The sequence below is a fragment of the Palaemon carinicauda genome, chromosome 2 (genome assembly GCF_036898095.1).
Source record: "Palaemon carinicauda isolate YSFRI2023 chromosome 2, ASM3689809v2, whole genome shotgun sequence".
In the NCBI taxonomy this organism is placed as follows: domain Eukaryota; kingdom Metazoa; phylum Arthropoda; class Malacostraca; order Decapoda; family Palaemonidae; genus Palaemon; species Palaemon carinicauda.
Window position 1 is genome coordinate 60,812,488 of NC_090726.1, and position 25,491 is coordinate 60,837,978.

General features: G+C 36.9%; 1 protein-coding gene across 2 annotated transcripts in view; it reads left to right on the plus strand.

Annotated features, from left to right (window-relative positions):
- Positions 1-25,491, plus strand: part of Sec3 (exocyst complex component Sec3) — a 327,711-nt gene that overhangs the window by 211,020 nt on the left and 91,200 nt on the right. Inside the window, exons 11-13 of one of the 2 annotated variants that reach the window (XM_068356333.1) lie at positions 243-394; positions 3,777-3,905; positions 17,425-17,556. In XM_068356333.1, coding sequence (XP_068212434.1) covers positions 243-394; positions 3,777-3,905; positions 17,425-17,556 — 413 coding nt within the window. The remainder of the gene's footprint in view (positions 1-242; positions 395-3,776; positions 3,906-17,424; positions 17,557-25,491) is intronic. The other variant, XM_068356340.1, reaches the window with a different exon arrangement.

A 25,491-nucleotide genomic window follows, 5' to 3' on the forward strand; every position in this document is an offset into this window, starting at 1 on the left:
CATTGTCTTTGGTATCAGCAGGTAGAATTATTTCTGTTTTCATTAAAAAGTAGTCATATATAAACCATTAGTTTTAGGTGTAGATACTGAAAAAATACTGGTTCACAAATAGTTGAAGGTATCTTGTTAACCATTTGTGTTGTAATCAACCTTTTTAAATTCATAATTATTTTTAATACATTACTTGAAATTATTTAAATGTATTGAAGACTGAAGGTTAATCATGCTTATTTCATTTAAAGTGAGGGGCAGTGGATCCAGTCAAGATCTGGCCAGCATGGCAGGCGTTGCTGGGAAGTTGACATCTCAGATAAAACATGGTGCTCAAACGTTAAGCACACGAACTACTACAGGAGCCTTACTGGGTGTAGATCGTGATCTGTGGGGCTCTGAGGTAAATTTATATTATTTCTATGAACCTCCCCTGGTGTCAATATTGTTTTCGTCTCTAGAAGCTTTAAATGTCTATGTTATCCTTAGATTTTAAGATTTCCCATTTTCTTTCCTTCCAATATACCAATGCCTGTAGTAGAGCAATGAGCCTTACTAGCATCTAACATAACATCAATACTGTAACATGCTGCACTGGCGTATCACTTCTTCAGTCTGTGTGAACTTAGGGATGAGAAGACGTACACTCTGCAGCTCCAGATTGTCAGGTTTTTTTGTTTGTTTAGGACTCATTTTAGTGATTTTAAGATGGCTTCTTTGGATTTGATAACAATTGCTATGTTTTTTGTGCCTAGAGATTGTTTATAACCGATCATAATCCGATTGCTCTTTGTCTCCAGCCATGGACAATTCTTTAATTCAAAGTATTTTGTGAGGAGTATGTGGGCCCCTCTGTCCCTCTTTGGAAAGTATGTTTCATTGTTGTTGATCAGATTAAAGTTCAAAGTGTAAAAGGAAACTCATTTCAGTTCAGGGAAAATCTATAGAAGACTAGGCTAGTTGATTATAAAGGGAATGATGATTATAATGCAACTCCAGCCTTTGACTTTACAATAGCCTAACTATTTTTTTGTTAAAAGTCATGAGCTTATTAAGAATTCAATGTCATTAGCTTCTTTTATTGTAACTCAGTAGACCAATGAGTCTTCAATCCAGGGTGATATCTTAGACCTAACCTGCCCTATTTCAACCCTAGCTTAAATCCTAAAGTGATAGCTAGTGGTTCCAGTGTATCATTCAGCAAGGGTTCTGATGGTATATGGCCCATCAAAGGTATATAAGGAAAGAGGAGAATGTGTAAAGAATAGACAGACTATTCAGTGTATGTGTAGGCTAAGGAAATGGAGCTGTAACCAGAGAGGTATCCAGTGTAGTATTATATGGCCAGTCAAAGGACTCAGTAACTCTAGTGGTAGTATTTCAACGGATGGCTGGTGCCTTGGCTATCTTACTACCTACTGTACTATTTTGCAATATGAAACAATTACCAATCTAGTTTTGATTTTGAACTGTTCTCTGTCCGTGAACCCATCAGAAAGGAAATTACAGATTATTACAGTATAACAAATACTGCAATGAATTTTTGTAAAACTTTTGACATATATAATATGAAAAGATAAATATGATTAGATGGAAGATTTTAATTTCAAATAATGATGAATCTATTTTATCGGTGTACTTTATGGTGCCAGGTACCTAAATGAGATTAGCTCTAGATAATTAATGATTATTATTTACCTCTTGATGATGTGAAAATAGTAATTCTGAATAATATGAAATGCATTTCAGATTCACACTGCATGGTTCTGGTATATTTAATGCAGTCCAGTATTGTTTACTAACTAATAAAAGATGAAATAAATGTTTATTCAAAACTAACAAGTACCCAGACTATGGATACAGTTTCTACTACATGTATTTTATTTCTTTTTATAATTGAAGGACATGTGATGTTAGAAATAGGATCACAGTTAACATATGAGAGTTTCCTTTTGGCAGGAGAAGACGTCAAAATTGAATATTGAATTGCAAGGAAAATCAGTCATGTAGTACAAATTAAATCAAGGATTAGTTTTCTCCATTTTCAAGTAGGGATGCTGACAGAGGCATCATTCCGATTTGTAGGTGATGGCTGAATTTAAAGAAAGTTCCCAGATATCTCTATCCTCCATTCTTCATTTGTCCGAGGAACCATCCTAGTTAGGTAGACAAAACAACTCTGGCACTAATTTTTCAATCTCGAGATTACAAATTTTAGTAAAATCTTTGATACACAAGGTCATAAATCTTTCTTTAGAATGTTTTCAACAAGTCATGTCCTGTCCCCAAAGCATCCGAAGGTTGGAAACTAGTTCTGGATATCTCTGTTCTCACAAGTTTATAACACTTAAATTTTTCCATTGAAATACACTCAACGGTTCTTGGGGCAATTAAGAAAAGATAGGATGTTTCCATATACCTAACTGGTGCATTTTGTTTGGGAAGGTTATATACTACCAAAGCATAAGCCATAGGTAAGAACCAAACTTTTTAGTATTTAATATCCCATAAAGTAGCACAACACTTGATACTTGGTTGTAAAGATATACATTCATTTTACCAACTATTTATATATCCAAGTTAAGATAAGCATTACACATGGAGGTTGAATTTTTCCTTTTATTAGTGGTTCCAAGGTTTACCAATGCATTGTGTTTTGTTTTGTTTTTCTGCTAAAAGTGAATATACAGAATATAGACTTGTGATCATAAGGACATACTGTAATCATCATATTTTAGGGATGTTTGCTTACCAGTGGTGAGCCCCTTCCCTCAAATCTATAAATATCACTCCCCATACATATATAGGTTACATGTATCAAATGTGCACACACAAGCAACACCAGCTAACATAATACTGTACAGTATATTTTCGTCTGTCTGTTTTTCTCGGCAAATTTTACATTGTCAAGCCAAAGTTGACACAGACTGAAAGACAAAGGCTCTATTGCTTGAACACCTCATCTGTTATTGCCATTAACCGCTAGATTGTGTAATTTACTTTTCTATATGCATAAGTCTGCTGAAAGGAAAGAAAGTAGATTTTTTTAGTTTCCATTGTAAATGTTGATAAAACATAGCTTCCAGAGAAAAGCAATATGATCATTAGGTTGTTCATAGAAATAATTTGGACTGCAATCCCTGGAAACAGTATATTTTGTTCAAAGATCATACAGCATCTTTATGAAACTGTTTTGACTAGGTTTTTTGTTGATTATGAGTTATAATTTTTTTTTTTTTGCGGTGACATGTACTCAAGTCTGGAAAGCCTTTAAGTTATTGCTCAGTATTAGTATCTTAAGTGTTAATTTTAATTGGTTATGATTTTGACCAACTTGAGAATGGGGTAAAAGATTTCTATTTACCAAAGATACAATTCTAGATTGTTAATATCGATATACTGTAGATAAAAATTTTTCACCTTTATGACATGGTCTTTATTTTATACTAACTACGGATGTGTCAAAATTTTAATTGATCGAAAGGCATACTGTATGACCATAATGTAAGAAAATATATAATATCAGTCAAGAAGAGAAACTGAGTACCTTGATGATGTTTGGTTGTTTCTGACACATTTAGAAAGATTTTTAGTATCTCTACAACTTAGAAGTAACATTGTTACTATATGGCACATTGTGATTGAGATGCCTAAAGTATCATTTGTCATAGTTATTTTATAAAATTTGATATCTTACAGTGTTTCTTCTCTGCATTGCTTACAATTAAAGTATTGTGATTTTTTCTATGTAGTTTAATTTTATTTTATGTTCTCATCCATTCCAGTTAGACATGCAAGAGAGGCAAAAGTTTGATGAGATATTTGAAAGGGTTCTAAGTGAGTTGCAACCTGTTTGTTTAGCTGAGCAAGAATTCTGTATTGCATTCTTCAACCTTAATGCTGCTGGTACAGAGGTAAGATTGTATATCAAGGTTATTCATTGCAATTTCTAAAAGAAAGTCAAGTATTGCATGCTTTTTAATCATTTGTAGATTAACTGGGAATAATTTTAAGATAACTTCATGAATTTTATGGCTTTTCAACAAGTAGGCTAAAGTAGTGAATTATCATTGTATTGTATAAGTTTCATTATATGTATCCTACACATACACTTAAGGGCAATGCTAATTTTATGTATGGTACGTCATCCTGTAACTTTAGAAAATTAAAATTATATAATAGTTTCATGCTAGAATACATTAGATTAGAAATATATTATTTGCTCACTTTTTTAAGTAGATAGTTCAAGGTTTATTTTTTCTCTAGATTTTATAAGAAATGTCTTGCTATAGCCAGTATTTTAAACTGAGCTGTAGATTTTAGAATTGTTTGTAATTTTTTCATCTAATTTGTAATTGTTGAAAATGGTTCTGGGAAAGTTAAGTTTATCATCATGAATCTTACTTCTGAATAGAACAAGCTATCAATTGGAAGTGCCAACTTGATGACCTCTAGATAAAACAATAAAGAAAATTACCCCCATCCTATTTACCATCCCACCTTCAGATTAGCCTACAAAACCTCCTCATCTGATGGAAAGAGGCAGCCAGCCATGGTAGTAGCCAAGGGTTAGCTTGGGAGAGAAGATAAAAACCATTTCAGATTTATGCAATCATTGTCATTACGACACCTCTACTTTAGGTCTCATGTTTTTAGTGATTTATTTTCTGATTTTTTTTCTATTTACACATTTGCAAGTAATATTGCTATGGTTTGGCCACTGTATGCTATTCTGGTAAATCTCTAGAAGTGAAGAGATTAAGAAGGGTTGGATCAAGAAGTGAAGAGAGAGTGAAAGATGAAAATGGAAGGTTGTTGAAAGGAGAGGAGGCAAGGCGAAGGTGGGCTGAATATTTTGAAAGGTTTCTGAATGTTGAAAATAATAGGGGCACAGATATAATTGCTCTCACAGGTGAGAATGAGAGACAGATTAGAAAAGAGGACATGAAGAGAGCATTAGATGAAATGAGATAAGAAAAAGCCCCCAGTATAGATGGCGTGAGGGCTGAGATGTTAAAGGAAGGGGGTGTGACTGTGCTAGAATGGCTGGTGAGATTGTTTATTATATGTTTTATGTTGTCAATGGTACCTGTGGACTGGGTGTGTGAGTGCATTGTTCCGCTATACAAAGGTGAAGAAGATGTGCATGGGTGTTGTTATTCAAGTGGTATTAATTTGTTGAGTGTGGTTGGAAAAGTGTTTGGTAGAGTGTTAATGAATAGGATTAAGGATAGAACAGAGGATGCAATCTTAAAAGTATAAGAGGGTTTTAGAAAAGGTATAGGATGTATGGATCAGATTTTTACAGTTAAGCAAATATGTGAGAAATATTTAACAAAAGTTAAGGTGGTGTATGTTGCATTTATGGATCTGGAGAAAGCTTATGATAAGAGGTGATAGTTAAGCGATGTGGAATGTGATGGGGTTATGTGGAATTGGTGGAAGGTTGTTGCAAGCAGTGAAGAGTTTATACAGAGGCAGTAAAGCATGTGTTATGATAGGAAGTGAACTGAGTGAGTGGTTTCCAGTGAGAGTGGAACTGGGACAGGGATGATGTGATGTCACCATGGTTGTTCATTTTATTTGCTGATGGAGTTATGAGGGAGGTGGATGCTCGAATGCTTGGTCAAGGATTGAAACTGTGAGAGTGATCCTAAGTGGGAGGTGAATCAGTTGTTGTTTGCGGGTGATATGGTATCGAATTCAGTCTCGGAGGAGAAGCTGGGTCGATTAGTGACAAAGTTTGGGAGGGTGTATGAGAGAAGGAAGTTGAGAGTTAATGAGGGTAATAGTAAGGTTGAGATGAACAAGAAGGGATAGTGGTTCTAGGTTGAATGTCATGTTGAATGGAGAGTTAATGGAGGAAGTGGATCAGTTTAAGTACTTGGGGTGTGTTGTTGTAAATGGTGGAGTGGATGCAGATTTACATCAGAGAGTGAATAAAGGATGTAAAGTGTTAGGGGCAGTGAAGGAAGTGATAAAGAATAGAATGTTAGGAATGAATGTAAAGAGATATCTGTATGAGAAAGTGATTGTACCAACTGTGATGTATGAATCAGAGTTTGGGAAAGGAAAGTGATGGAGAGACAGCAATTGAATGTGTTCGAGATGAAGTGTCTAAGGAGTATGGCTGGTGTATCTTGAGTAGATAGGATTAGGAACAGAGTACTGAGAGAGAGAACAGGTATAAGAAATGAATTATCAGCTAGAGTGGATATGAATGTGTTGATGGGTTTGGCCATATAGAGAGAATGAAAAATGGCCGACTGCTGAAAAAGGTGTTGAATGCAAGAGTTGATGGGAGAAATACAAGAGGAAAGCCAAGGTTTGGGTGGATGGATGGAGTGAAGAAAGCTCTAGGTGATAGAAGGATAGATGCGAGAGAGGCAAAAGAGCGTGCTAGAAATAGGAATGAATGGCGATAAGCCCTGCTGCTTCCTCCGGTCGCCTTGGTGACCGCTGAGGCGGCAGCAGTAGGGGATTCGCCATATGAAGCTTCATTTGCGGTGGATAACGGCGGAGGGTGGGCTGTGGCACCCTAGCAGTACCCTCCAAACTCGGCTGAATCCTTCGTCAGACTGGGAAGAACTAAAAGAAATGACCCTACTGTTCTTTTTTTTTTTATGTCAGCAACCCCCCAAAATTGGGGGAAGTGCCAAGGTAGATGGATGGATCTCTGGATGATTCTTTTCCAAAATCTTGCTTTAAGTGTAAAATAAATAAGTTTTATTCAGATTTGGTTGATCCTCCCTCTGTGTTGCTAAGGCTTTGAATGTATCTTGGCTAATAATGGTAATGAGCCCCTGTTGCCATCAATATGAGTTTCTTGATGACTAAACGTTCTGGTGACAGAGACATCGGCATATCTTAAATGGGGTTAATTAGAGTAATCAATATTGGCCTTATGGAACTGAGAAGTTCAAATCAGTCAGAAAAATCAAACTCTTTTATTTAGGCAAAGAATGTAAACTTAGTTTTGATGCATAAAATTCTAGTTCCTCTCCAGTAATTACCACAAGTTTTTGATAAGTTACCTGTTTTGGCCCCTTATTCTGACAAAGTATTAGCCTAACCTTGTCAATACCTGTCATTTTGTGCTAGTGTCTCATTGTCTTTTAGAATTCTATAAAGAAGGCCGAGTGATGACAATCACTTTGTGTTGACTATGTCATCTTATGATGTCTTCACCTAGTCTTTGGCAGCATTTGCTGGTGATCATCCTTAAGAGGAGGTTTTGTATTTTATCAAGTTATTTTAAATGCTATTATTATTAACTAATTCATATCAAATCAGGTACTGATTTGATTAGTGATTTATGGTTAATACACTACTGTAATTTGAAAGGCAAGAAGAAGTTGGCTTTATGGTGATATCATCCTCTGTATTTTCCACATTTTATTTGTTTAGAGAATGGCTTAAATCAGATAATCATGACTTTTTTTTAAACTAAGATCTAGTATTCCCATACTTCCCTGTAAATAGCACTAGTGATATACCCTCTTCCCCACCTTTGAGGTATCACTTACTTTCAGTGTTTGAGTCCACTTGAATCTGAGAGGTCTTCATCTTCTTTCCCATGCTACCCCTTGGCCAGTGCCATGGCAGTCTGCCTCTTCCCATCAAATGGGGAATGCTTTGGTGGAAGGTAATTTAAAGGAGGGAGGATACGTATGCAGGGTTAAGAATTTTTTTAATTTTCTTTATTTAGAGATTATCAAGTTGGGCTTTCCACTGGATGGCTTATTCCATCAAGAGGTAAGCATGGAAATAATAGAATTTTGATAACAAAATGACTTCATTTTATACTCCCCTAGCATTCTAATTGCTTCTTTCTCAAAGCTGGTTAAGTGTTGATGTCTACGTATAAACTGAAAATTTCCTGTGTCTCTCCTTGTAATAGCCCTACCCAAACACGGTGATTTATTGCAATCTTACTACATGGAAAGATCATATCCCTCAATGTTTCAGTCTTAAGGGGATCTGCCGGTTTCCGACTTTTTTAATGACAGGTTGTTGATATATAGGGGGTTTGTTAAAAGATATTGTGTGGAACTTTTCGGGAATTTTTTTTTGTTCAGTGACCTTAGGTTTTGTGACGCCAGAGCTTTTTTCGGCCAAAAATGGCCATTTTCAAAATGCATCTCCTCCTTTGATTTTTGGTTTTAAGGGATGAGATTTGAACCATGTATAAAACACATATGGACCTTCGATTTAAAGCAGGGGATTTTTTATTTTTCAATTATTTTTCAAGATATGAATTTTTTTTTTTTTTATGAAATTTTCCCGGAAAAATTACAGGAAAATATTTGCCAAAAATCAGAAACTCAAAATATTAAAAATCCCCGGCTTTTTTTTAATCTACCATGTTTCCCCATATTATATATGAAATTACATTAAGATTGGTCCAATACTAAGGGAGGAGATACATTTTGAAGGTGAAAAACTTAACGGGCCTTCGAAGTTTTAGGTACATAAAAAAAAAAGTAAAAGACTGTATTACCATTAATTTTATGTTTTTTTTTTTTTTTTTTTTGAGTATTAACTGTATTTCAAATCTTATTTTTAATGTCTATTGCTTTAATGCAAAAGTATTATGAATAGAAATATTAATCAATTGATTATCTTTGTGTCTAAGACATATTATTATAAATTTTAGGCTCCTGGTCCCCCCTTATCTGATCTTGTTATAAGGTATTACTCTAGGGTATCATAGTTGCCTCTGCATTTAGGGCATATCTTTTTTATTAGTGTCTCAAATCCATCCCTTGCCAAATGGATCCTCGGAATTACTTTGCATCTACAATTCGGTATTTGTGATTCAAGTAATTTTTCAAGTCTTGCTTCACTTATTATTATCATTTTATTTTCACTATCGTTGATAATATCAGCCTCCGATCCACTGCATTCTTCTTCTAAAATATCTTTGCCCTTTAGCAGTGATGAACGAATAGAGAGACAATTAGGGGTGGATGTGGTTGGTCTCTGGCCAGTAGTGATGTTAGCGTGCGCCATTTGCTGCGCGGCCCCTCTCTCTCTCGTCGTCGCTTCATTCCCCTCTATGGCATTAGTTTCTTGAATTCTCTGTTCTACTTCTTCGATGGCTATATCAAATTGGCGTTTCCGCATTCTAGAAGCATGAAGTGAACTCTTGCGCCTTTTAGGCATGGTGAAAAACTAAAAACACCGCAGAAAAAAACAGAGTTCAGTCAAGGCTAGCGAGCATGAAAAAATGCGACCTTATTACGTGAAAATTTATAGGCAACTGAGCCTCATGGGTGTTTTGTCTTGTCTAGTTATAACCAGAAAGGTGCCAATTAGGATATTATTGACATTATATATTTCATTTCAAAGGAAGTTTTTGTAACATATATCACAAAAACTATACCAGACTAAATAATTTGCGCTACTGGTGTTTTCTGTGTATAAAGTTATTGTTACATTTCAGGCCATAACTAGAAAAGTAAGGCGAATTTTAGCATAATACTTCGTGCACACATTCTTGAATGCTCTACGAAGCCATAGAATTTTTTTCAGCAAATCGAATATGTTTCATATTTTTTCGGTTTTTTAGGCGGCTGATCCCCTTAAAGACAAATCTAGTTCAACTGCCTTTGGAGATGGGGGGATGTGTATGAATGTCAGGTGAGAATAGAAATAAGTGATTTTATAAATAAAATTCTGTTTATTTTTGTTAATCTCCACTGGCATTCATATTGTAGACTTCCACATTAAGATGTAGGTGTAATAGTGAAGGAAAGATTCAGGAAATCTGAAGTCCCAATCTACTTATGTACTGTACTTTAAATTACTAGAGACGCCTTTATCTAAAACTGGTGTAAAGGTTATCACCTTATACTAAAAAAGACTATTCATGCATTCAAATTGAAAATAAGAAAACTAAACACTGCTGGGGACCTAAAACTCAAGAAGACTATGAAGAAATTCAAAACAGAAATTTATCTCAGGAAACACAAATTTAACTTTTTTTTAAATTATGTCTAATTATATTACCCATATCCCTGGAATATTTCATAGATAAAATATTATCATGGCTCAAATTGACATGTTTAGAAATGGTAATAAGAAATAAAAACTTTATATTTAACTACATCTACATCTACCACCGAACATAAGACCAAGAAACTCCTATAAGCAAACCAGGCTTCTTTCAAATAAAGTTTAAAAAACATAGTAGGTATGTTATTGAACTGCCTCTAAAACTTTTAAAAGAAATATTTCTGCTGAAATTAAGAGAATTAGATGCACTTTTAATAACATGGACTTTAACTTTAAGATTCTTCATTTGACCAGGATCCAATTCTCAGTGGGCCTCTTTCAGTAACTTAATAGTAATGAATATAGCATTCTTGGGGAGAGGATGGTTTGAAATATGATCACCACAAAACAAATTAGGAACCTCTCCCCAGTGTTTTCAGTTCAGCCCAAATAACACTTAATAGCTGTTATAGGGTATATGAATATTTTAAAGGTATTACCAGCCTCCTTTCCAGGGAAGGAATGTAGAAAAATGGAGGAAAATATGTTGTCTTGATATAATTCTGGGCTTTGAAAACAGGTAAGAGGCAAAATTAAGGGATTTTGACGAAGGAAAAATCTATTTCTGGGGAGATACCTGTGACGCCCGGTGAAAAGGGCCCTTCTTATCTCTTTTCTGATATAAATCCTTCTTTTGGACGTATTTATATCAGAAAAGAGATAAGAAGGACCCTTTTCGCCGGGCGTCACAGGTCGACCCAGAAATATACGTTTCACCAAAACCCTTATTAACCCCTTGAACACTAACCCTTCACCAAATGATTAGTCCCTTAAGCTCCAGGCCCATTCTTAAGATATTTTACTGAGCTCAGCACAAAAACGATACAAGATAGGACAGACTTTGTTATCATATAACTGAATGAATTTCCTTTCCATCGATATATAATTTTAAATGGTTGGTTAAATGCTCTTATACATAAAAAGTAAAAGAAAGTAATTAGCAATTACTGAATGTAAAATACATCCAGTAACACTGAAGATAATAAAAAAAGTGGATGTAAATTACATCCATTGTGCTCAAACAGTTAAAGGAAAAATCCTGTAGCTCACTAATATGCTCATCTGATGCTAAAGCTAAAAGAAAAAGAGAGTTTTAACAATATCTTAAGAAAAAACATCTTCCGAAGGTTCACAATGAGATCCCTTTAAGATATTTTGATACTACATCTAGAATTCAAATAGGCTGTCCTGATAACTGGAAATGTCTCAATGATAAGTGATACGAGCACATCTGCAACAATACCTGTCTCTGATAAATCCAATCCTAGATTTTTGAGAACAGCATTAAGTAGGGACCTATAACCTTTGATAGCTGCAATAGACAAACTCCTTTCATAAGGTAAAAAATGTAAGCACTTAACAATATTATCTAGTTGAGTTCTTATTACTGAAATACTCCCAAATTTGCTGAAATGATGATAAACATTCCATCGATTTTTATGTATATTATTGATAAACTGTCTTTTAGATTCTAAAATTGATAATCTAGAGGACCTTGAAAACCCCTTTTCTGCAAAAATATAGTGGTTAGATCAAGCGTTTTGTGGATTTTGGTGAACTTCTTTGGAAATTGGTTGTCTGAAATGACTGATCTTTTAAGGTAATCTCTTCTGACAATATGACAGCAGATGCCACAAATCTGTAAGCCATTCTCTCTAAGACCAAAAGGGTGCCAACAGATTCATCCTGCAGTTTTTCGAGCCCTTAACTTTGGTATTGCCAGCCAAATAATTTAAAATGGAAGAAAGGAGTATAGATCCATATTTGATTAGTTCTGTAATAGGGTTTCCACCTTCCATGCCAATGGGGCCTGGAACAGGTGAGTAATACACCTGTACTTGTTGAGAGAGGTTGCTAACATGTCCATGTTTGATCTTCCCTGCCAATTCCAAATTCATGACACGTCAAAGGATGCCAAGACAATTCGGTTGGGAAAATTTGTCATTTTCTACTTAAATGATCTGCTAACATGTTTAACTTCCCAGGAATAAACTGAGTTAGAAGGTTTACTCCCCTCAGCATTGTCCAAGATAAGAGAACTTCTGCTATCCAAAACTGGGAAACAGATATAAGCCAGTGCTGTAGTGTTGTCTGAAAAAAAAACGTTATGCACTTTCCCATCATCAGAGTTTCCTGTGTCTTTAAGGACTTAGAGCCCTTACACACGAGGACACTAGTGTCCGCCACCGGTGTCAGACACTAGTTGCCTCCCATATTATCAAATGGAGCCTTTCACACGAGGCAACAGCAGTGTCCTAAGCAGACAACTTCCGGGCAACAGATATTTCGGTGTCTCGCTCCCGCAACACGTGGCGGACACTGACGGTTGCCGCCATTCTTCCGACTGAGGTGTGTGAGTGGCTCACTAGTTGCCAGGCGGTGTCTTGAGCAAGGACACTAGTGTCCGACACCGGTGGCGGACACTAGTGCCCTCGTGTGTAAGGGCTCTTAGAGTACAATTAAGAGTTCTGGGTAATTGATGTACAGTTTTGTTTCTTCCTTTGACCAATTCTTTGACAGATGAAAAAAAATCAGTAGTCATGTCCCACCCTTCTTGGGAAGCATCTTCAAAAAGAGAAGTACTGTACGTCCAAAAACCTTACCTCCAACAACATACCCTGAGCCATTCGAAGAGAATCACTCCACCATTTTGCTATTACCAATTAGTTCTGCATCACCAGATCCTAAGTTATGTCCTAATCAGACGTTCTTTTATTATGACAATAAAGATGGAACCGGAACGTGTTCATCTTCAAAGACCCTATGGGAACAAACTATTTCAGAGATGCCATGGTCCCCAATAACCTCATCCACATCTGGATCAACAATGCTTTTATTTCCTAGAACTTCTCCAATAGCCAAATAAAGGGCTGAATCCTTTTTTCCGAAGGCAAAACCTGAAAAAGAACTGTTGGCATTATCATCCCCATGCATAGAATCCTTTAAGAGGAACCAGAAGAAATTTCCTCATATTGACCAGAACTCCTAATCTGTTCAATAAATTGAGTAACTAAAGTTGATGAACCTGAATCTTATCCAAAGACTAATTCAAAGTTATCCAATCGTCCAAATATAACAGAAGTCTCATCCCTAGAAAGAAACCTCAACAATCTGGAGATGGTAGCCATCATCCTCATGATTACTTGTGGAGCCAGCCTGAGACTGAAACATAGGCATATGAATTGGTAAATCTGTGATTTGTTCACAACCTCATGTCTGTTGAAAAAAGTTAATCTCCTTTCCTCATTACCCCTAGGACTGTTGGTAAAGTATCTATGGAGAACTTGGTGAAAACTGCATACCTTTTATAATTGAGGCATTCATAACTGGCCTCCACACCCCGACATCTTGGATGTCAGTAACAGCTAATTGTAAAACCCTGGGGAGGGAGCTAAAATCTCCTCTGTTACATTCTTCTTTAGAATTTGTAGCTTGTAATTTTAAAAGATGAGCTTTTGCTGAATTATTTTGATAAATGGAAAAAGAAAAGGTTTCCTTGAACAGGAAAAGTTTGAGAATAGAGTAATTTGATATCCTTCATTTACCACAGAAAGGCCCCAAGGATCTGATTGAAGGGTTTCCAAAATTTGATTAAAAAGAGAAAGCTTTCTCCCTAACAGGCCTTTTAGGGCAGGACCATCATAATGTTCTCCTATAAGAGCAATGAGTCCTGTTGGCACTGCAGCCTGGTTACTGTTGGAGTAAAATCCCAAAGGCCTACTACTGTCTCGAAAAGACTCCCTCTAGAAGACAGGTAAACAGAATCTTGAGAGAACTTAACCACTCATCAGTAGGGGGAATAAGGTCTCTGATAATATGATTTAAGAGCATCACTTTGAGATGTAGAGGCTATCTAAAATACCACATTATCAACTCTATCTTGACCTGAACTGGGTCCCAAAATATGAAAAGTAATCAGATCAAGTTTTTGCACATCAAAACTGCTCCAACCATAGAGAAGCATAGTTGTTCCCTATGTTTAACCTCAAAGGTAACAAACACTACCACAGCCTTCATAAACCCATCGCAAATGGTTGTGTCTTAACAGGATAAATAACCAAAAATTAATTAAGATTGGGTTATCTGTGAACTTCTGTCATAAGAGTCAAAATAACCCCTTCTATAGACTGTAATAAAGATAAAACTTCTACAATACTCTGTATTCTATGTAAAGAAAATATTTCTTTAGTCGATAAACTGAAAACCTGTATTCAAGCACTTTCTTTTATGTTAATAATAGAATCAAGAGAAATTGCTTATTTAGGTGCAATAAAATTTGACAGTTAATTAATTTTATAAATTAATGCACTCTTTTGCAGGAGATAAGGTCTTAACAATAGATGGGAAGCATATTAGTACAGTAGGCTTATTTTCCACCTTGGACACCAATTTATTAACTCCACAAAATAATTATAAAACTTTGGACTATAGTCCATTTTAGAAGACAGCATTTGACAACTTTATAGAAAAAGAATTGTCAGCACTCACCTGGACCAATCTATTTGGATACAATTCTGCAATAAGGTAGTTGCTAAGACAGAAATGAAGACACCTCACATGAGTCAGTCTATTCTTATGTCCCTTTCTCATCGTTAATTTCAAGATCATTCGCCATAGAATCTTTCAAAATGAAATCTATAAGCCTATCTCTTTGTTTGCAACCCTTGCATCTCAGCCAAGAAAGGGACTTGTTTCAGTAGCAGAGTGCTAGCACTCATATTAACACTGCTATGAAAAATATGAGATAAGTTAGTGGGCGACCCTACACAAGGTGGATCATCATTGCCATTGAAACATGATACTGTACAACCTTTTCTCAGCTTAAACTCTAAAACCCAAAAGATTAGATATATGTAAGTAAAGTTTGCTCATTAGGGTTTACTTCAGCAGGCGAAGGGATTTTAGGATCTAGACTGCCAGACCGATCTTCTGTCTGAGAATCTGGTGTGCGTATAGAGCTGACAATATCACGGTGATGCAATGGTTCCACAAAAGAAGGTCCTGAATCAAATGCAGATCATCAGGCTCAATGAGAGTCAATCTACTTTATAATTAGCTGTTTTCTAACAGAACTGTTATTGATGGACACATTCGAACCAATAGGAGCAAGCTAAGGAGTTAGCCCCTAGTATTCTAGTCAGGATTGGCTAGGCTATGATCACCTTTTATGCCTAAAGACTCAGCCTATTGAGATTGCACAAAGCCAAAAAAATCAGAATAAAACTTGAGGCTCATCATTATTCAACCCGGCTTCAGCAACCTGACTTTCACCATGATCACCTAACCTAGTCCTCAGACTTTTTTCCCGAATCAAAAGACAACTTCCTTTTATAACTTAATCTTTTACATGAACAATTTACTAATTGAAGATAATCCTTAATCAGAGGGACCAGGAGGGAATTACATTCATCACAGCTTTTACTCAAATCAAAAGTTTGGCTCCACTTCATAACACAAAGTGAAGGAGAATCATGAACACCCAGCAATAAATCCCATGAACAACTTTCACAAGAATACAGTACATAGTAAAACCAGAAGATATCATTCCCTTTACAATTTCTAACCCAAATCATAATCTGGATTGCAAGGAAAGATATTATAATAAACATAAAGCTTTGAGAGACTGAAAGACAAAGGAATCTGATCTACCCACAGGTAAGAATCACAGTAATACACTAGAGAGGTAGGGTAATTACAAGAAAATAAAACTGGAAATTTTTATTTTAAGGGAAAACATCAAAATTTAACCAACTTTTCATAAGAGAAGCAATATGAACTCATTGGAAGAATCTTAAAAATAAAAAGATTTCAGCTTAAAAACCATCTTTTTATCAACACAAAAAGAAAATCCCTAACAGGTCATTAATAGTCTCTTTTCAGAACTTTCAGTATGAGAGACTGAGTTCTAAAAAATCCTAAAATGTATAGAATAGAATATATTTGGACTTTGGGGGTTTTGAAGAGTAAATTACATCTTATATCTAGCCAGACTTGCATGTAGAGTTCCAGGTATACTTAAGATAAACCTCCATTCTTAGAAATATTAATAATACCCACAGGATTAATGGTATATACAGTATTCACAGTGAAACCTTGCCGTAGCTTATTTTATCAAGTTGCTATTCTCAGAGTAAAACGCCTTTATGTTAAATGTAGATGGAAAAATGGTTCCCCTCCCAAAGCCCTGCATAATGGTAATAATATGCATCATGGTTGCTGATAGCAATTCCTATATGAACATTGAAACTAACTACGTAGTACTGTACTGTATTTATTTATGAAACTTTTCAATTTGGATAACATAAAATAAGGGATAGCATGTACGTACTGTGAATGGGCTCTCCTTCAGTACCCATTCATGAAAATTCCTAGTTATATGGTTGTAGCATCCTGCTGATACATTTTAATGTTATATATACCATGTTATATCATGCAGATGGGTATTTGAGATTTGAAAATAGATGTCTGTTATTAACTATCAACCTAAAGTGTTATATCTTATCTCTGATCTCTGTTTTTAATGATGCCAGAAAAAATCAAATCTGATAATGCCTAAGAAGGTAATTCTTATGTTAAATTTGTTCATAGACCATCATGTTTTTTTCCGATGAGGAGGGATAGTAGTTCAGGTCAATAGCTTGTGAGCGATACAGCAATCACAAATCTCCAAAGGGCTAGGTATTAGGAAAATACTCTGGACTTTGGATTTATTTCACACCTTAGAGCTTTATGGAATGAAGTTCTTGTTTTGTTAGATTGAGTAATGTTTTTGTAAAAGAAATACTATTTATAAATTATTATTTTTAAACTTTGGGACCTTTTGGACAATTATTGTACTTAATCTCTTTATCCGTAGACATTTGTTTCAAGTTTTTATTCTGGTATTGCCAAGATCTCTTGACTTTGCTTGCCATTATTTTTTTTTTCTTCTTCATAATGTAAGGTGACCTGAGAATGGAAGGTAGGGTTTTGGCCTTAATTTTTTGTTGCCATGATAGCCTCTTTCAGATATATCAGATTTCTGACCAAGTCATTTGACTATCATTCATAGAGGTATGGTACAGACTATTAATATCTTTATTCTCTAGACATGGAGTAGGATTACATTACATTCCTCCTGAAAGAAATCGTTTCTTTTTGGCAAAAAATATATTGTTTAGCAGACCTTAGTTTCACATGTACATTTTTATTTCTTAATATTTTATGATGAAGAACCATTTTCTTGAAAATTAAAACACAAGTCTTGAGAGTCAGGGCTTTGAGAACTTTTGGTGCTCAGTTGCCTTGTTCGTCAAGCGTCTTTTATTTTCCAGATTTTTTTTTTATTTATTATTTCTTAATCCATTTCACCACAAATTAATGTAAAAATTTGAGCAGGAAAATCTTAGCTACATCTTGGGAACGAAATCAAGAACATCCTCAGTGGGAGAAAGGAGTTTGAGTCACTGGGCCACCGTGGCTTCAAAAGTGACCGGATGCAATCCTTCAGTATGGTTGTCAATGGCTCAGGTATTTCCCTAAATACCATATGAGCATATTAAATTTTTTTTCTTGTTGTCACTTGCCACTGCTGCTATTTGTGTTCACTCTGCTTGCTATAGCAATGATTAATCATGTAAGCAATCATGATATCATGTGCATGAAAATTTTGTGGCTACTGTGAGAAGTAATTATCAGTGCCTTGCAATAACAAAGCAGTTTCACCAAAAATGTTGCTAACCCCTTAAATTTAATTGTACATATTTCCAGGTAGCCTGGAATCTATAAACATATTTTCACATGCACAGTTTAGCACACTTTGCAACTGATTATTAAGATTATGCTAATGCAATGACAAATATTACTCTTTAAATGTATTACTGTACAGTATTATTAAATTTGTTATTATTATTAACATGAAAATATGATTTATTATTTGAATGAAACTCTCCTGTGATTCGCTTGGCTTCCTCCTTGAAGCTCATTCATATCAACGTTTATCATTAAAAGATCCTAGTTCCCATTCCCCCTCCAATTACCTCACCCACTAGGGTAGCATAGCATAACATATGTGCTGTGGTATGGTAGCTAATCCGGTCTGGGTATGCTTTCAGTATACTCGTTGCTCGGTTACTATTGACAGCGTGTATAATTATTTCCAGTCAATTATTTCTGGTATCTTATCAAGAGTTTTTCTAGTGTGTTCAGGAATGCCTTCCACTGGTTTTAAGATGCTTTTGTATGCTAAATGTTCAGATAGGCTGTTGTTAGAGGAAATCCTCATTCCATTTGCCACATGTTAAGAACAGTAATGCGAGTTAAAAAACATATACTGTATGCTAGAGTTTACTTGGTTACCGAATAATTTTATGAAAGAATATATTAGGGTAGTGTCTAAATAGGTTTGTGATAAGGACTTTAAACATATATTAAAGATGGCAGTATTCCAAATCCGGTGAAAATCCAGAGAAGGCTTAGCTAGTGGCTTTAGGGAGTAATATGAAAGTTAGTGTTCAGGCCCTTAGAGAACTGTCTAAGGTTCATAGTGAGGCTTTAAATCTGAACTCAATATGTTTATGGAAGATTAGCTTCATTCATACAGTCTGAGAAGGTAAATGTTTCTTTTGACAGTGGCAATGTTCCTAGCTTAATCTGTCCATATTTGAACCCTAAGCTAGCTTCTCATAATATTTTGCCTAGCATCTCTTTGTACCTTCTGGTAATGGATCTAATGTTACAATATTGTGGGAATTGCAGTTGATAAAATGGCATTGACTCTGCCAAGTTTTAGACAGAAGAATTATTTCATGGCAAAGTCCTAACTATTTTTTCAATAGGCCATCATTAAGGAGTAAAGTAGATTGTAAGTCAGAGAATAGCTTCTTCAGTCCAGTCAGTAGAATTAAGGTTTATTTAAACAAGGTGAATAACAATAAAAAGAGCTTCTAATTTATTTTGTGAGGTTGGGGTGCCATGGTGGCTTCTCTCCATGAATGCTATGTCCTTCCTTATCAAGGCGTTAGTAACTTGAAGCTCACATCAAATTGTATACTTGTCACCTGACGGACTTGAAATTTATGATCCATAATACTGTATTAGGAGTACAGTATTGCTGTTTCCCTTAATATTTGAAGGAATATTTCTGTGGAGAGAGTTTTGTCACGAGTTCAGTGGTTTACAAATTAATTTTACCTAGCACCATTTGAGGGAAGCTTGTGTTTCTTATAAAGATGGCTGGATGTCAGATCCTATAGTAGCTGCCAGTGATGTTCTAGTTTACGTGGGTATTTTGGTTGTGTACATAGGGTAGTTTTGGATTGGTAAAATCTTTGGGATACTGGATAATTAGGATAAATCTATTTTATGTAGGTTGAGACAGTTTTTAGGTTACTGTTTGTTTGATCTCTTTGCTTTACTTACCCACTTCCTTTTGAGTGTGGGACTCGGTTAAGTAAGCCACAGGTGAGCTTCATTGAAATTAATGGCATTTTGAAAATAAAATTGGTTATTTCATACAGTTCACCTAATTTTCCACCCCCCCCCCCCTCTCCATTGATTCGTTATGTCAAAAGGTTTTTAGATTGTCTACTTCATTTAATGAAAGAATACCCCTTCATTTTAGTTGCCACGCAACACTATGTATGCTAAAATACTATCCTTGGAAGGTGAGGCAGTTGAAGTAAGGGAGAGTAGGAGCTTTAACTGCTTAATGATAGATGTTGATACAACAACCTTCGAGAAGGAAGCCAGGTAAATGACAAGGGAGTAATGAAATAATCAATTTAATTCTTAAAATTCACTTTGTTGTTATTACTGTATTATTGTTATCAATATTATTATTATTATTATTATTATTATTATTATTATTATTATTGTGAACAAGTCTGATGAGGGTACCACGTATTTTTCAGACTCATAGCGCTTACCAAAAGGATATGTTCTAAGTTGAAAGTAGTAATAAAGTGAAGTTGAAGAAGTTGGATCGGTAAAAATTGAGAATAGGGGGAATAAAAAGTAATAGGTAAAAGTAACAGATTTGAGGCTAAAGGGGACCTTCAAAGCACTCCTCCGTATGTTTCATGTAATATACTGTAGAAATGCTCTTTATTTGCATTTGTTTCCATTCCATCTTATTGGGATGTTGAATAAAACCTGCTAAAAGTGATTGGTTTTTGTGTAATTTTGTGGCTAGGGTTGCGTATTTAGCAAATAAAACTGACCAAGGAAAGGATGCTGTTGCAGTTGTTAATTGAAATGGTACTAGATCTCAGTTTGTATGGCTATGTGACCTTTATTGAAATTTTATGAGAAAACAGCAAATAAGCAAATGAGAGTTCTTGAAGAAATGCCCAGTTTTTCATAATGTATCTGTGTAATACAGCCTTGAGCCAAATTTATCTTTTTAAACAATGTCACATCATATACTAACTGTGTACTGTATGTACGCAAATTTCTACATAAAAGTATCTGTAATAGAAATATCAGAGATCCCCATTTCATGATCAGCAGTGGACCATGAAGCAGTACTATTGGTAGTACAGTGCTATAAAAATAACAAAAGAAGAATTTTGTCAGAAAGCAAGAAAATAAATTGGATGAATGTCAGCTGAAAATAATGTTTAGATTGAAATATTTCATATTTAATGGAATTACAGTATAGTTGAATGATAGAAATGTATAAACAAAAAAGGAGAATTATTAAACTTTGAAGACTACAAAGGAATAAAGCTTTTGGAGCCTTTAATCAAAATGCTACAAAGAATAGTAGAAGGAAGGTCGATAGAGCTGATAGATATACATAAGCAGTATTTTAGTTTATGAAAGAAAAGAGCACAGTGGAGGCTGTTTTTATAGTAAGACAAGTCCAAGAGAAATATCTATAAGGAAACAAGAAAGTTATGTGTTTTGTGGATCTTGGAAAGGTTTATGGCAGGGTTGTGGTGGCCGATGTGCTAACGTTCCTGACTGGTGAACGCCAGACTGGAGTTAAGAGTCCCGCTCAAATTCGTTAGTTTCTTTGGTCACTACAACTTCACCATCCTTGTTAGCTAAGGATGGGGAGTTTGGCAGAGCCTATAGGTTTATCTGCTGAGTCATCAGTAGCCATTGCCTGGCACTCCTTGGTCTTAGCATGGGTAGAGAAGGTGCGTGGGCACTGATCATTTATATGTATGGTCAGTTTCTAGGGCATTGTCCTGCTTGATAGTGCAATGTCACTGTCCCTTGCCTCTGCCATTCATGAGCAGCCTTTAAACCTTTAAAGTAAGAGAGTTAAGCCTCCCTGACACTTGCACGCATTGTCACGCCTTTTGTCGTGAACTGGAGTGAACGATGCGGGAACTGGCGTGAACGTGTCGTGAACGGTGCGTGGCATGCGTCCCATGCGTGGCGAGAATTTTGAAATGTTCAAAATTTGTGGCACACATTGTCACGACAAAATTGGCGTGAACTAGTCGTGAACGATGCGCGAACTGGAGTAAACGCGTCGTGAACAGTGCGGGACGATGCGGGAGGATGCGTGCCAGTGCGTGGCAATTAAATCAATGGATTTATCCCTACTGAGGGACGATGTGGGAGGATGCGTGCCAGTGCGTGGCAATTAAATCAATGGATTTATCCCTACTTCCTCATAATCATCAAAGAAAAAATCTGTATAATGACAATATATTCTTTTACCTCTCCCCTTTCCTTATTTAATTGAGAGAGAGAGAGAGAGAGAGAGAGAGAGAGAGAGAGAGAGAGAGAGAGAGAGAGAGAGAGAGAGAGAGAGAGAATTATTGATTTTATAGCACAAAAAGAGGACAGAAGTTCTTTAATCCCTTCATGAGCAGGTGTAATACTTGAGAGAGAGAGAGATATATTTTCTTCATTTTGCTTGTGGTTTATTGAATGTGTATACACACACAAACATATATATATATATATATATATATATATATATATATATATATATATATATATCTATATCTATATCTATATCTATATCTATATCTATATCTATATATATATATATATATATATATATATATATATATATATATATATATATATATATATATATATATATATATATATATATATATATATATATAACGGATTTTGAGCGAAGCGAAAAATCTATTTTTGGGTGAGATAGCCATGGCGTCCTGATGGAAGGTTCCTTTTTGGTAGCTTCCTTGGGTAAATAACTACTAAGATATTCCCAGAGAATTTAACCACAGGTTATCACAGAATTCTAACTTCTGGAGCGAGTATCCTAAAGGTTTCCCTTTAAGACATCGTATATCAACAGGGGACGCATGTATTAACGCGCCACATAGCTATCTACACCCCGAACAGAGTTAATGCTTCGGTGTGTAAGGGCTGAGAATAGCTGGGAGCCGTTCCATAGCTAATCTCATTCGTGGCTACTTCTGGTACTCGAGACGTAAACAAACGGGCGCCATTGCTTAAATGACGTCACGTCCGTCTTCATCCTGAAGCAAGTTGCTTGCCGATCACCATGATACAGCAGAGCAGGGTGGGACCTAAAAACTGGACGAAGTAGCAGGGAGGGTCCATCAGGACGCCATGGCTATCTCACCCAAAAATAGATTTTTCGCTTCGCTCAAAATCCGTTTTTTGGGCTCAAGCCATGGCGTCCTGATGGAAGAATACCAGAGAATCAATGTATCGTGGTAGATTTTCCCCTATTAGTAAGTGCCAAGGCATTGACAAAATAGCATAGTAATCTTGGTAAAGAACCGTAGGGAAGAATCATCCTGCCCCCCTTGGCAGTGAAGTTCCCACGGGCCATGCCGACGTCAAAGTGGTATTGAAGGGCTATTCACCCTGATAGAAGAACTTGAAGAACTTGGAGACGAAGCTGAATGTTTGGCATTCGTATAGGAACATTCTGAAAAGCAGACCAGTGGTGGTTGGGCACTGTGTGCTGAGAAGGGTGATTCATCTCCAGGGTATGAAGAGTAAGTATTCGTATTGGAACATTACATAATCAGAGTGAATATAAATTAAGAGTTAGTATCTTAATTTCTCCATAACCATAAGGAAAAAGGGGATAATAAAACTATGACAGGCATGTATTTCATAGTAAGTAGGAGCTGATTGAGACGCACAGGTAATAAAATAGAAATTTTATTTCACAAATGCAGAAATTAAATGAATTGCAGCAATAAGTAAAGTTCATTTACAGTAATTATAATGTACATAGTAATAAAGACTTGCTCTTGAATCTGAAAAGGAATTTCAAGTTTATTAGTAGGCACTCGTTCTCGAGGAACGTAAGTCTTTGATTAAAAACACATCATGCTCAGGGCATGCGGCACTTGTGTGACAACTATGACATTTCACCTGGGATAAGAACAGTTATAAAAGCACTAAGTGTTTTCGACATCACTATGTATCGCTCGAGGGTCAACATAGGCACCCGAAGAGTTAGAGTCCCAAGTAACTCACTGTTCTATGCAGAGTTAGGTGCAGGTTTCATAACACTACCTGCGGCTACCACAAAATGTTTGACTTCGTGCACTTGTTTCGCATAATGTTTAAAGAAAACGCGCGAGGACTTCCAGCCTGTGAAGTTTTTAAGGCTTTCAAAGTCCATACTCTGAAAGAAATTCAGAGATGATGCAACTTTCCTAGGATCATGACCGGCGGGTGTACTGTCAGGATCCGCTCTGCGAATGAAGTAGGTGATTTTCGCTCTTAATTGTTTCAGTGACAGGTCGCTGCCCGATGTTTCTCCTTTGAAGATTTGGCCTCCACCAAAGTTCGAAGTTCTGTGAAGATAGACCTTGAGGCTCTCTACTGGGCATAAAGAGACATCTTCCTTCAGGGGGCATATTCTCCAGGGCCCCATCTTTTGGTGGGTAATTCATTTTTGGCGAGAAACGTCGGATCAGGGGAGAGGGTAACGTCTCCTGTATCGGTAAACAGGATGTGCCCTTCCTCTCTTGATAATGCCACTATTTCGCTGACTCGGGCTCCCGGAGCAAGAGCAAAGAGAAATATAACTTTCTGAGTCAGATCCTTGAGAGGGCATGAATCATTATCCAAGTTGGAGGCGAAATGGAGCACCTTGTCTAATGACCGGGAGATCGGTTTCGGTGGGGGTGCTGGGCGTAGGCGAGCACATGCTTTCGGTAGTTTATTGAAGATGTCGCTGGACAGATCAATTTGGAAGGCATACAGAATTGGTCTGGTCAAGGCCGATTTGCAGGTTGAAATCGTATTGGCTGCTAATCCCTGTCCATGAAGGTGAATAAAGAAGGACATGCAGAAATCAATTGTGATTTCCTTAGGATTTTTTGTCTTGATGAAGGAGACCCATTTCCTCCAGGATGATTCGTATTGCCGTCTTGTGGATTCGGTCTTGTATTCCTCTAGGAAGTCCAGACTTTTCTTCGAGATCCCAAACCTCTTCTTTGCGGCTAGGGAGAGAAAATCATGAGATGAAGGTCCTTGATTTTTGATGATGAAGCGAAGACAGTCGACTTCTGTACTTGTTGGGAGAGAACTGGGCCCGGGAGAGGGATCAGCTTGGGCTGCAGCTCCAGGACCAGGGGGTACCAGTTGCTCCGGGGCCACTTGGGAGCCACTAGGGCCGCTGTCCCTTTGAAGGTTCTCAGTTTGGAGAGGACTTTCAGCAGAAGGTTGGTGGGAGGGAACAGGTAGATCTTGAACCATCTGTTCCAGTCCAGTGACATGGCATCCACTGCTTCTGCCTTTGGGTCCTCGTACGGGGCCACATACCGAGGAAGTTGATTGTTGTCGCTCGTTGCGAAGAGATCTATCTGAAGTTCTGGGACTTGGTGAGAGATGAAGGAGAATGATCTTGCGTCTAGAGACCATTCCGACTCTATCGGGTTTGTTCGAGATAGAGCATCCGCTGTCACGTTGCGGAATCCTTGTAGGTGAACTGCAGACAGGTGCCACTTCTTCTTCTCTGCCAGACGGAAGATTGGGAGAAGCACCTGATTTATCTGGGGCGATCTTGAGCCTTGGCGATTGAGACAACGAACTACCACCGAGTTGTCTAGGGTTAGACGAATGTGGATCGAGGGAGGCGGGGATAATTTCTTCAGAGTTAGAAGGACCGCCATGGCCTCCAAGATGTTTATGTGGAACGTCTTGAACAAGGGAGACCAGGTGCCTTGAGCCTGTTTTTGGTGGGAGTGACCTCCCCAACCCTCCAGCGAAGCGTCCGTGTGGATGTTGAGTGATGGAGGAGGGTGTTGAAGAGGAATGGACCTTTTCAGGGCCTTTGCTTCCGACCACGGCTTGAGGAGAAGTCGAAGTCTGTTTGGGAGCCGTCTCTTGAGGTCTCTTCGAGCGATGGATGCAGAACGTCTCCAGACTCCCGCGGCATCCTTTAGCTGTGCACGAAGCACTGGGTTTGTTACTGAGGCGAACTGTAGAGAGCCTAGAACTCGTTCCTGCTGGCGTCTTGAAATTCGTTTGGATTTC